Source organism: Triturus cristatus, chromosome 10 (genome assembly GCF_964204655.1).
Source record: "Triturus cristatus chromosome 10, aTriCri1.1, whole genome shotgun sequence".
In the NCBI taxonomy this organism is placed as follows: Eukaryota; Metazoa; Chordata; class Amphibia; order Caudata; family Salamandridae; genus Triturus; species Triturus cristatus.
This window is the reverse complement of record NC_140593.1, coordinates 325,404,726-325,418,800: the sequence shown is the minus strand read 5'-3', so window position 1 is coordinate 325,418,800 and position 14,075 is coordinate 325,404,726. Positions and strand designations below refer to the sequence as shown.

The window sequence follows — 14,075 nt, the reverse complement described above, 5'->3', positions numbered from 1 at the left end:
TTACCAAACTACAGCACCGAAACCACCCTTGTTGCAGCAACAAACAGCATCCAGATGATCCTCAAATAGGGAGAAAGCACGCCCCACATCATGCTTGACCTCTCGGTGACCTTCAACAGAGTCTTCCACCTGACCCTGATCAAAGAATGCTCAAGACTGGCATCCGAGGACACACCCTTAGATGGATATGCACATTCCTCACTAGAAGAACCAGAGAGTCCACATTCCCCTGTACATGTCAAAAGCAGGGAAGCTCACATGCAAGGTTCCCCAGGGATCCTTACTCAAACTGACCCTCTCCAAAACCTACATGACTGCACTGGCTGACATCATCTGGGCACAGGTCATCAATATGCTCACCTTTGTGCATGATACGCAGATGATACTATCTCTCTCGGATAAGAGTCCACAGCAAGAAACAATACCTGCTTAATGACCACCTGGATGAAGTCCAGCTGCCTTAAACCCAACACAGACAAGACTGAAGTGGTGATCTTTAGAAAGTAGAACTCAGTTTTGGGCTTCTGCTGGGGACCAAAAGATCTCGGACCTTTACCCATTCCCAGTGCTCAAGCAAGAAACCTCAGCATCATTCTGAACAACAAGCTTAGCATGGCTCTCTGGGCCACCTCTGTCGCCACATCCTGCTTCTTCACCCTGAGGGTGCTTTATAAGATCTTCAAGCGGCTCCTGAACAGTACCAGAATTATTTTACTCAAGCCCTCATTACCAAATTGGACTATGTTAATTCACTGTACACAGGAATACCAAAAAAAACCTGAACAGACTCCAACCAGTCCAGAACTGATCCTCAACACCTCATTTTGCACCAAAATCACACCACACCTGAGGGAACTCCAGTGGGTCCCAAAACAGAAATGAACACAATTTAAACAACAAACACACAGTGCAAAGCGCATCACAGCACAGGTCCAGGGCTGTACTGGCTGTACCAGGCATTGAGCATTTTCCTAGGTAGCCGGAGGGGTAGGGCCAGTTTTCTAAATGTGGGGGCTGGTTTTGTAGCAGTACACTGTTAATCAGGCAAGGTCGAGGGGAGGAAAGTGTTCATAAGCCCTGCAACACCCCATGCATAAAACCACTGTTCAAGAATCACCACAGACCAAATGAAACTGCATATTGAGTTCTTCATTACCAGAGCAGACAAGGCAAATCTCTTCATATCCTGTGCCACTATACAAACAACATGACTTTGTGTATGGTAACTGGTGCAAATGTGAAGTGCTCCAATACCGTTGGGTAAAGTTTGTGCTGTTTAAAAATTGCAGAAAAATGTACCAAGAGTTAAAAACAAAGTGTTAACATACAAAGGAGAGTAAAACCAGAAAACCTAGCTAAATCACGAATTTCCCACTTAAATGGTGTGATCTTAGGCAAATATTTAATTTAATCCAAACTCATTTTCTTTATTATCACATATGAAAGCACTATTACATATATGAGTTCAGAATACGAGTTGCGCAAAAATTGTTTGTGTTTAATTTAATAGCTAAATACGTGGCTTTATAATCATCTGGGCCACTACAGGCGTTACATGTTTACTGTCTTGCCTTGTTAGTTCACAAATGGCTCATGTTTAAAACTATCACTTTTAATAAACATGTTAATGTCAGAGCTTCCACATGTTAAGAAAATGCACTTTTCTGAATTTTGAAGAGACTTTATCATATTTTACGTGATGATTGTTATATGATTTACATAGCAAACATCTTTTTTGGGCTTTGCTCGTGTGCGGGCGCTAGGGCTCTAAGAGCCAATCGAGTCCATTGGCTCAGCTCTCTCCCTGTTGAATTGTTGACTCGCCTACCTCTATCACAATGCTCTTCCCAGCCTCTGATGCATTTCACAGCACGCTTAACAGACTTTACATTCATCTCCACACTCAAGGGACATTTTATTTCATCGCAATGATGGGGACTTGTGGCCACAGCAGGAGGAAAAAGGTTGCCTCAGCAGCTAAGATTAGAAAGAGGTTTTACATTTTTTCCTTTTGCTTCTTTTCTAAGCTTGCAGGGCTCCCTTGTAAGATAAAGAGGAAAGAGCATGGACATCATTTAGTGGGCACCAGGGATCGCAGCTATGACCCCTGGTTTGCCCCTGTGGCCCTTTGTCACTGCTTTAATGCCCCTGCCTCAGAGGTGGCAAAATCAATGTCAAGAACACAGGGGCAGCTCTGCATGTCTTATTCTCTGCCCTTTTTCGTTCAACTATTAGTGAATAATATTCACTGTTAATATATTAAAGAAGGGAGCACACTATATATGTGTATTTTTTGCATGCGTGAGTGTGTTTATGTGAGACAGGGCACATGAATGTGTGAGCATGTGTGTCTGTATGTGTAAGCATGTGTGTTCTCTGAAGCATAGCTTTTGTACTGGGAGTAGTCACTTCCAGAACAAAAACTATGCCTTAAGGCTTTTCTCACTTTATATGGGTGAGGTACAGTGCAGCACACATACACATTTAGAAAAATCAGGAGTAAAGAAAGATTTCTCCTTGATACATTTGCCTCAAGGAGGAGGCATAAGATTTTGGTGTAAATTGCTGTCTACCAATGTTTGTAGCAAGGGATTTGCGTCAAAACCCATGAATGGCTACATGGGAATGCCCATTCACTACTCATGGACCGCCAACTGGTGCTATGCAAAGCAGTGCAAAGCACAACATTGAGTTACTTTGGGATACTATCCTGATTTGCATCAGATAGTAAATCCCACCCAAATGCTTTGGCAGGAATGCGAGAATGAGCGAGAATGTGTTGTGATGTGATGTGATGTGATACTTGTGATGTTTGTGAGTTTGGTGTTGGCCTGGCATACTGAAAATAATTATTGTCTTATAGAGACACCCTATGTAAAATACTGTCACTGGCACTTCAGCAATTCTTGGCATGACAGAGACATGTGACAAAAGATTGGCACATGGGGTAATTCTTGGCATAAAGGGCACCAATGGGCCTGATATACTGAGGTTGTTTTGACATAAGGGTTACCTATGAAAAATTATGGCACTGGCATATTTTATGTCGTTTTTGTCATAAGGGGGCACCCATGACAAAGGTCTAGCCCTGGCAAAAAAAGGAGGTAATTTTGTACATACGGGGACACCCATGCCACATTTAATTTTAAATGAGGCCCACTCTTGGGGAATGTCAAGTTTTATTGGTATGGCACACCTTGAAAGAGTTTGAATATTGAATGAGTGGCCTGTCAGCACCTATTGCAGTTTAGCAAATGTATGTGAAATTTGTGATTTAAAATGCACTATTTCACCCAATTCTTTTCACACTTTTCTTGCGGGGAAAAATCCCTTAGTAGGAGACTGGCTTACTAGCTTTGCTTGCCCACTACAATTGAGGACCAGTATTATGCCTCAGAGCTTTCAAGATCCAATCAGCAGCATAACATAGGCGATATCTAAAATAGACATTTGTCTGTGTTATGCTGTTATAGCAATCATGCAGTTATTATTAAACTTCAGTGATGTCTATTGTTAGGTTCAAGTGACATGCCTTGCTGTAAAGAATTCTAGGTCAAGGGTCACATGATGTCACTTCCTGTGATACCATGAAGGTCAAAGAATATGTGATGTCACATTCGCTACATCTGGAATTTTGGTGAATTGATGGGAAAGAGCACTTATTCAACAGTGAATTGTCCCCTTTCTTGCTCATCTTTCTGGGGTAATGAAACAAGACATTTGACCTAACCATACTGTATAACTCAATTACCTTGTGAATCCACTTTCCTCAGAAATAAGATTATTTCCTTGCAGGTGGCACCTCATGCTCGGCTGCCAATTGTTTTTTTCTCAATGGTGGTCTCCTGTATTGAAATATTCCTCTCCTGGGGCTTTGTCTCTGGTCTCAGGTTGTGCTGGCCCCTACCTGTGGGTGCTTTATGGTGATTTTGCTTGCATTCTTTGGCATTCGCCTTGAAATCAATCTGTGAGCTGCATCAGTGTGCTGGATCATTGTTGTACCTTCTTCCAGGCTTTTCCTGGCCCTGAGTTCAGATGATTCATGCAGCCACTGTAAGGTCATAATTTGCTATGCTTTAAAAGCTAATAAACTTGAATATATAACAAAAAAATGTATTATAGAATGCAGACTTTTTGCCATATATTCCCAAGTTTTCTTCGGGGGGAGAACCCCCAACACCAAGATTCTCTTGTGGCCAGGTTTCCACACTTGCTACGCACAGTAAAGAGTCTGTTCTGGCAAAATCTGCCGGGGCTGATCTGGGTTCCCTATCTGGCCCTGGACAGGTCCTGCCTACCTAAACAGCTACATTCCAGACACCTCCACTCAACCAGACTCTCAGTAGCATGCGTTCCTTGCAAACACAAAAGTAAATCAGGATGTATTTCCTTCTTGTACATTGCTCCTAAAGCATAGAATAACCTCCCACAACACACCAGAGCTTTGTAATCTCTACTTGAATCATGCAAGAATCTTTAGAGCTGGTTCGTCGAGTAAGGCAACAGAGGCTCCCCTACTCACCTGCAAATCGCCTGTATGCCCTGATGGATTACAAGCATGCTACAAAAGCACTCATAACATAACAAGGACTTCACTGATTAATTATCAGATCTCCTTGCCAACTCGTCCATCCAACATAACCGATCACCTTCTTGGAAGACTTTATCCTTCCACACAATACAAGCTCAAAAAAAGCAATTCAATGTAATCCACCCATACTCTTGGTGCGGACCTACTAACTTGTCATCCCTACTTCCCTGCTCAGCGTCCTACCAACAAACAGTGGTTAACAGAAAAGAAAAGAGCAAACCTGAAGATCCTTCAAAGACTTCTCCACGGATAACGATAACGGATAATGAAGGCATGTAACTGTAATTCAAAACATTAAGCATCCTGCTACTCTAAACTTTCACCTCTGCTCTCCTCTCATTTACCATTCTCTTTTCTTTCCACCCTATTTATGTTTAACTGCTTATCCCTTGTCTGCCCTTAATCTTTCATACCTCTTAGTCCATTCCTGAATGCCATCCTCTGCTCCTCTTGACCTACCTACTACTCTTTCATGCCCCATCCATCCTTTTTACAACAACCTTTCCCTATTACATTTTCCTCTATCCCATCTCTTCTTCTCCCCAATTCTACACCCTCATGTCCCTCATCTGTTATGCCCCCCTCTCCTTCCCTCCCTGCTCCTTTTCCCTCTCTATCTCTCTAGCTCTCTTTATCCACTCATCTTTTTCAGTTCTCATATCCTCTTTGACCCGAGCAGATCTCAGTAGAATTGATTACCCATATTAGCAGCGGGAGAGGGTATGACTTGTGAGAGACTTTGCCAGCACGGCCTGACCCATCCGAATGAGCAGCAAGTGCCGGATGAGAATAGAGGGAGGCAGTTAGCGTGGGGATTTCATCTTGGTACCATCTGACAATGCACAGTATGCAGACAATTCCTTGATTCAGTGTCCAGCTTACCTTGATTTTTTTCTGCTGTGACAGTACAGTACACACCAGGGCAGGTGAAGCTTGAGAAGGAAGCAAGCCAGCGTTCATTGACTTCACGTGATATGGAGCTGAATTTTATAATTTATTCCAAAGCTGCCTTTAAATCAAATCAGGCTTGGCAATTTGGTTTTCACTTAAGGTCTGAACTATGCAAGGAGACAGCAATGCTTAGTGGTTAGCATGATAGGCCTGTGACAGAATTAAAATAGAATCTCTGTTGCACTGCAACAAATTACAATACCTATGTCAACAAGGGAAATGCCCAACTCCTACCATTCATTTTTAGGTCGGTCTGTCTGTAGACAGCTTTTTCTGTCTGCCAGAGCTCATGCCATCAATCACAAAAGACAATTGAGTGACTTTGGGTGATCCCCTTTTTGTTGTTGCTTGACGGAAGTGTCGTTCTCGTTTGTCCACATTTTGGATCAGGCCAAGCGGCATTTTAGTTTCATCATTAGCTACTGATGATTAGATGTGTTAGTCACCTGCTCAAAGAGTGCTACCTATAGCCGTGCAGGGTCAGTGTCGCCTTTTTCCTCCTGATGTCTCTCCACACTCTTTTTAATGCTGCACACCAATGACAATGTTGCACCTAAATGGAATTTGCACTAAAATGTGTTTGTTCTTCTGAATATGATCTGTGCTCATGAACAGAGTTTCCAAACTCCTGCTGATGTTTAACCGAAAGTGATTTGACGCATTACCGTGATTTAACACCTGGGTCTGATTATGCTTCTAAATGAGATTCCATAATGCTGCTTTTGCATCAAATTGATGATTTTATATTCAAAAGTGAATTTGCAGCAGAAAGTGATCCTGCACCTTGATGTGATTTGTGCTTGCACAGTAAACCCTCCCAGATGCCATTAAATCACCAGGTGCCTCATGTTAGATCTGAGAGCCCTAGGGTGGTCTTCCCCCCAAAAACATTTTCGCCTGCCTCCTCCACTTTTCTGACCTTATTTTTGCTGGTACTAGGACTCTGTGCACTTTATCAATGCTAAGCAGTGCTAAAATATTTGTGTTTACTCCTCTAAACATGGTAATATTGGCTCATACCCAGCTGGCATAATTAATTTACTTATACATTCCCAGTAAAGTGCACTACATATGCCTAGGGCTTGTAAATTAAATGCTACTAATGGGCCTGCAGCTCTGCTTGTGCCACCATCATAAGTAGCCCTGTACCATGTCTTGGGCCTGCCTTTGCAGAACCTGTGTTTGCAGTTTACACTGCCATGTCAACCTGGTAAAATAAAACTTTTGCCAGACCCAAACCTTCCCTTTTTATACATATAAGTTAGCCCTAAGGTAGGCCCTGGACAACCCAGAGGGCAGAATGCAATGTAGTTAAAAGGCAGGACATGTACTTTTACGTTTTACATGTACGGGTAGTGAAAAACTCTCAAATTCGTTTTCCACTACTTTAAGGCATACCTCTCCCATATGATAAAATTGGGAATACCTTATTACATTTTATACATGTAATTTCCAATTGGAAAGGGAAAAACCTTTAAGTCTGCTGTCTTTGAAATCACAATTACTCTTCTGAACTGCACTCTGCTAGACTGTTTTGCTGTGCTGGTCTGCTGCCTGCTTCCCTTTAGCTGGATGAGAGGGACTGTACCTGCACCTCTTGACCCCAGAACCCCGGGTGACTCCAATGCCTAGTTGGCTGGCCTCCTGCTCTGAAGCCTCAGAGACAAAACAGGCTTCCATCACCAGGAATCTGCTATCTGTGAGTCTACCCTACCAAGTGGTGCCATCCAGGTCCTGAACCTTTGGAACTGGGCCTAAGGTGCTTGCCGTCACATCTTCTCTGCTGAGGGACGCACCCCCAGGCAAAACCAATGCATCTACTTGTCTGAGCAGTGCAACCCCGAGCAGAACCGTCACATTGCCACTTCTGTGTGGATTGAACTCATCGCAAAAGACTCACATTGCCGCTGCCGCCCCATTTTGGGACAGACACATCGCCTTTGGAACCGCCGCTGCATAATGCTTGTCCCGGTACAAACTCCTTGCATCTCTGTTCGACAGCAGCCTCGAAGGAGAAACTCCACCTTGCAGCCACACTGCTCATCGGCGCATCGCCTCTGCTGCAATTCTCATCCTCGACAACGGACTTTGCATCGCAAGCCCCGTCGACAAGACCCCCGACTTCAATGCGATAGGACCTTGCCTCGCAGCCTCGCCTCATTTTGGAACCAAGGCATTTCCTCTGCTGCGCGACGCATCTTCTATGCGGAGCCACACAACGCCGCACAACCAGGCTTTAAGATACTCTATTCAGACGACCTAACTGGGTCCCTGTAGCTGGCCTGTGCTCCATCGCCCTGAATTTGTGACGTTGTCCCGGTCTGGCACGACCAGATATCCCCAATAGAGCTTTGTGCTTTTTGGCGCTAATTTACTTAAAACCGTTGAAATTAAATAACTTTAGTTCTACTTACTGGATTTTTATCATTTTGGTCTTGTTTTATTTATTAAAGTCAGATCTATTTCTCTAACTTGGTGTTGGATCATTATGTGTGGTGTTTCATTGTTTCACTGTTTGATGTGTTGCAAGTATATTTTACACTCAGCCTCCAAGTTAAGCCTGACTGCTCTGTGCCAAGCTACCAGAGGGTGAGCACAGGTTAATTCAGAGTTTGCCTGCCCATTACCCTGACTAAGATTGCGGTTGCTGCTTGACTAGGGCGCATACCCTAGTCAACCAGTAACCCAATTCTAAAACCTATCATCAATGGTCTTGAAAGAAGAGTAACAGAAAAAGTCGACTATTTTCACATTGCATACCCAAATATGTGTTTAACATTTGTATTGTGTGAAAGACCTGTGCCAAGACTTTCTATAAATAAATGAAATTAATGATATAAATGGCTTTGCCTTCCTAAAGGTTTTCTACAATTACACTTGCACCAATGATAAGTTTGCAGCTCAATGTGATAAATGCGATGTCATGTTTATGTACAACTTTTACTGAGACATTTTACTACTGTGTGATCCCCTGCATACAGGGATTTTGCATTTAAATATGGCACCACACTCCTTCTGGCTTTGCACAAAGGATGGTTGGCACCTGCATGAGTTTCTGAGCCGCAGGTGATGAGTGTTCTGAAATGAGTTTCTACATCAAAAGTATCTCTGCATCCCTGTTGATGCAGCACAAAGGCCGAACTTGCACCAGTGATCTTTTGATGAACATTGTTTTGCACGTCAGTCCACTGTCAACCAAATGTAAGGTGATACTGGTCTGATTACACCTAAAGTGACATCTTACTACAGCATTTCTCTCTGTACTGACTGATAGCACAAGGCTGATTACTGCATCTTTTCTGTACTAAATTTGCTTTTCAAGTTTAAAAGCCATCATATTTTTGTATGATCCTATAGTGATCACCAAACCTAAAACAAAGAGAGCTTCAGATTAGCCCTTGGGATGCATGTAACGTCAAATCAGACAATCAGGTCTAAGCAAAACTGTACTCAAATGCCACAGAGGCCTGACTGTCAACCGAGGATCCTTTAATAGTGGCACCTGACATTGTCTGGGCCTCGTCTTCATTAAAATTGACCTACTCCTTTTTTACTGGCGGACATACCGTCCTGGAAGGATGCACTATTTTGTTCCTTATTGGCCTCAGAAGCACAAAAATCCCTTACAGAAAAAAAAATATTATCTCAGATTACCATAACTAGAAATGTAACTTTCACATCACCCTGAATGAAAATGGGACAGCGGATATCCAGTCTTCAGATTTGCGCCTCCATATCTTCACCCGATTGATACTCTGAAGGCCCTAAAAGCTTATATAATGGCTAGAAAAATGGACACTGATACCATATCTACTATCTTGACTGCGCATGGTGCCACACGCTCCCTTTTCTCCACACCCCCATTTCCTATTTCTCAGCCACACTCATAGAGTGAGACCAGAGAGAATAATGATAGCATCAAGGGCCAAACCCACAGTCCTTCAAGAACCCACATCTACCTCTCGATGCTGCTTGTGTCAACAAAACTCCAGGTCCAACTGCAGTGCACCAAACAATGCAACACACAAACTTAATCTACGCAGAGGACTCAACTCTCATAGGAATGATTCACACCAGAGGGGTTTAAGTATGCATCTCATATTTCATTACATCCCCTTACTACTGACCAGACAGTAAATCCCTTATCCACTCCCGAATAGAAACTCCAAGGCATCAAAAGCAGTTTGGATCACCTGCATGTGACGATGCAAGTCTGCAAACCACCCTCTCCCTCTCTCTTCTGCAAGCACGCTCCTCCCGCCTCTCCATCACAGCTCACAAAACACACCTCCATCCGAAGAGCCCAGCATGCACACCACACCTAATGGGTCAGAGCAGTCTTCTGCAAACTCTATCTCCAACACACACTACCTACCTGGATACTATGTGAGTATAGATCCCATAACATATCGTATTCCTATCACTGCAATCTCCTCAGCTAGACATCTCAACACACAAAGGATAATGTGAACAAGAAATCTCAGGTGAATCACCTTCTCACGGATGTATGACGTAACAACGCGAGTCATTACAACACGTGCAGTTACATCGCGGTCGTTACTACGACTGCGATGTTACTACGCTATGCCATTACAACGCAAGTCTTTACATCGACTTGCGCTAGATGGCGTGCTAACATTAGAAAAGCGTAATTTACTATTCCAACTCCAGTCCACTTAACAGTAGGGAAGGTGTTGGGATAGTAAACTACACTATTTGTAATGTTAGCACGCCATCTAGCGCAAGTCGATGTAAAGACTTGCGTTGTAATGGCATCGCGTGGTTACATCGCGTTCGTTGTAACGACCGCGATGTAACAGCATCGCGGTGTACTGAATGCGATGTAAACGATGTTTCTCCCTTCTCACAAACCAGAGAGCCAAGACCAACACATCAACTTAGAGGTGCCCTCCTGAACTGAATACCTTAAGTCTCTAATGCAACTTTCATATCTTAACTCATTCATACTGTGGCCATGATGCTACTGCACTTACAGGAACATGGTTCTGCTCACCCGTCGTAACCCTATTGTACACTAGGATACAACATTATCTACCCTGGTAGTACAGCAGAAAGGTGTGGTAGTGCCTTTGTACACAAAGAGTCTCTTAAATGTAAAGAGATTAATTAAATAAATGCCTTCTCCTTTCGGTGTGGAGATTACAAAGAAAACTCCTGTAACACAGATTCAGAAAATGATAAACTGCCATTGGGCAGCAAAAAGAGTTTTCTCGATAGTTTCTTTGATAATAGCACTGATCACTCACATCCTCCTGTGATCAGATTGTCCTTGGAGAATTGAGTTTCCAAGATACAGTAGCTCACAATCCTCCTCAAACACATCATAATGGAGAATCTACTACAGCACTGTGTCCTTCTTACCCCTAATAAGGGTTCTATCCTAGCCCTGAAGTTCATAAAGAAATACCAAAAGCAAGTCACTAACCCTCTCAAATTGGATAAGGTAACCCGTGTTTTCATTCCCTTGAAAACTGGGATCTTAACAGAACTTCAACACTTTTAACCAGAGAAAGAAATGATGTTTCACACATCGCCAACAAGCATTGGCAAAGACATGGATAAATGACCTGTGGGCACTTGTGCATTCTCTAATTTGCCTGTATTACCACATTACAGCCAGATCTTTCGGCTTGGCCAATGCTTGTTTAGATAAAAGCATATGAAACGGACCTGCACTAAAGCTGTCGGAGGGGGTTAGTCTCTAACGGTTCTAAGCCTCCCTCACCTTACACCAATACATGTCACCTGCTCATCTGGTGTTATTCTGCATCTTTAAGTCAAACTTTCAAAGATTGCCATTTAGTAGACAGCTGTCACCTGGCTCCAATGTCACAAGAGTACATTTCTGCCAGTCTTACTTTTTATCCACCAGCCAGTGGAGTGACAAAGCCCCCACCTCCTCCAGCCCCCGCAGTTCAGAGGGGGGGGGGGTCGAGCTCCAAGGGAACCCCTCTGCACAGTACCCTGGCCTGAGAGATCCTGAATGAGTTCGAAGGGGGGGAGGAGGGGACCATGTATTTTGCAGGGGGGGGGGGGCTCAAATTTCATTGCACCACTGCCACTAGCGCTATGCATGCCGGGGTCTTTTAACAGGAAGTGTAAATCTATCAATTACAGCGCGCCTGGTGCTGTTGTCTGAAAACCCAAGGCGAGCTTCGCATAACATGGCTCCAGATGGCATCCATGTTGCTGACAACGTCCCAGCAGCGTGTCATGAAGTGCACAGGGAACAGCAGATGTGTCACTGTTCCCCTAAACAATCAGTGCAGGTAGACACTGTGCCACTCACCTCCACTGATAACACACTCAATAATCCTACTTTGTCTGCTATAGTACTGACATCAGAGCCGTGGCATTGGGTAATATTTAATTTTGCAACTCCCGAGACCAAGAATTCACCCACACCAGCTAAACTGTTTCTTGGTGGCATCTGTTAGACTGTGAAAGTGGCTTCGGTGCCAGTGAATTCTGCTTAAGAGCGCAGGATCTGTGCGTCAAGGGACGGCTGACAGAGTCTGGTCTGAGGCTTGCAGGGGGGTTACAATATTTTAACATGAATTCATAGAAACTTAGAGGCATCAATCTATATACTATTTATTATGTTACAGATTTCTGCTTTTGACCTGTTTCCACATTTTGAACCAGTAACAGATCAGCAGAAGAAATCCATGCTTTAAATGTGTCCATCGCAGGAACAGTTGATCCCGTGTCCAGTATCTTTGGAAACACGTGACTGCTCCTGGGAACCCGGACTCCTTTGCTCTGCTCTTCACTGCAGGGGCTCTAACTACTTCACATGACCACGTTCCAAAGCATTCTCGTGTATTTTTTTTATTGTACACGCGTTATGTAATGAGTCACGGACCCAGTTAGTGTCATTCAGGAATAATCTGTTCAACCTTATGAATCAGTGTACATTAATCTTAAATCGGTTCTAAGGGTCGCCATTCTCGCAGTTGTCTTTTATATTCTCTCATTCTCAACTCCCTCTCCTCTCATTTCCTAACTTGTTTTTTGTCTGCCATATCCTTTCTATTCCTGAACTAACCCCTTGCCTGCCTTACTGGCACACTCGCTCCGTTTTTTGTTCTATCTCTTTCTTCCTTTTTACCCATCTATCCTTGACTTTTCCAAGTTATTTTCTCTCTCTCTCTCCAACCAGTCACTCCCCTCCCTTTTTGTCTCCCTCCTTTGCCCACCCCCTTGTTCTCTTTCCTTCGTGGTAGGCATGTGTTATACAGATCACAATCAACAGCGCCATCTCCTGGTAAACAAGAGGAACCTGTTAGTCCACGAACCTGCTATTTTTGGAAATTTCCCAATAATCTCGGCTAGGCAAGTATTCAGAATTAATATTGATTATCTTTTATTGGCGCGGGGTCTTCCACAAATACGCTTCCGTGCCACAAGAAGACAATCTTCCACCCCTATTAGCAGCGACCTTTTGGCTAGAGTTTATGCATATTTTTGCAAAGGCGAGATGTAACTCAAAATAAGCAACTCGTGCATGATAGTACCTGAAAATAGCAATCTAGTACCACTAAATTAATATGTTACAATTAGAGCTGCGTTAGTATCAAACTACATTCCACGGGTAAACAAACATAATGGTAGGGAAAAAATAAACACTCCTGCTAACTATCTGAGGCAACTAAGAGGCCTCCCTCTCCAGTCCTCCATCACTAAAAATCACCAAGAGTCACTCTGGAAGGTTCCTTTGAGAATGACGTCTGCTCGGGAGTTGAGGCACATTGTGACATCATTCACCTGCTTAGACTTTAACATTAAGGTCACATTTTTCGGCGAGCCTGTAAATTTGGAATAGCACCTTTCCTGGTGCGGAAAAAATTCGGGAAAGACAGTGGCACTTACCCAGCTGAAGTGCAGGCTGCAGGAAGCACAGGAAGAGCGCCAACAGGAAGGCCTTCATGATAGCTGTTTCATAAATGAGTTCCCATAAATACAGAAGCGTATGTTCACGAGACCGGCTTCAAGAGTCCCAGCTAAACCACCTCTGCAGCCACCCGCCTCGCCTCGCTTTTGAAGGTTTATGGGAATCTTTGGGAAGATGTGGCCTCTTGGTGATAAGAAAATATCCTGTCACATGGGGTGTTGACAAACAACAGGAATTCGCGAGTCAAGCGGTGCTTACGGCGCTGATCTTACGGACGAGGAAACGCTGTCCTCGGAAGTCAGGGACAAGCGGGGACGGCGGCAGATAGCTCGGGCATCCCTTTGGCAGGTCTTTGTTATAGGGCCGCGGGAATAGATACCCGATAGCGTACTTGCTGAGCTCGCGCAGTGCTTAAAAAACGGAAACGGCAAATGACATGAAGCCGGCCGGGGTCAAAAGACAATGGACACGTATTTTATCCGCACCAGCAACACGGGAAGATGCCATTTCGTGCAGATAGGGGTGACCAGGGTTGGATTAGGAGTAAAAATAGGCCCGGGCACTAAAAAAAGCAGCCCAAATTTGAAGATTGCGCCTTTTCGCAATTTTTAAGTATTA

The 14,075-nt window shown here is 43.8% G+C and overlaps 1 protein-coding gene across 1 annotated transcript in view; it reads right to left on the bottom strand.

The window, feature by feature from the left end:
- LOC146789395 (macrophage mannose receptor 1-like) overlaps positions 1-13,630 on the bottom strand; it is a 742,402-nt gene extending 728,772 nt beyond the window's left edge. The window contains exon 1 of the mRNA XM_085631522.1: positions 13,436-13,630. Within this exon, the coding sequence (XP_085487648.1) occupies positions 13,436-13,493 (58 nt within the window). The 5' untranslated portion in view covers positions 13,494-13,630. The remainder of the gene's footprint in view (positions 1-13,435) is intronic.
- Between the last annotated feature and the right edge of the window lie 445 nt (positions 13,631-14,075).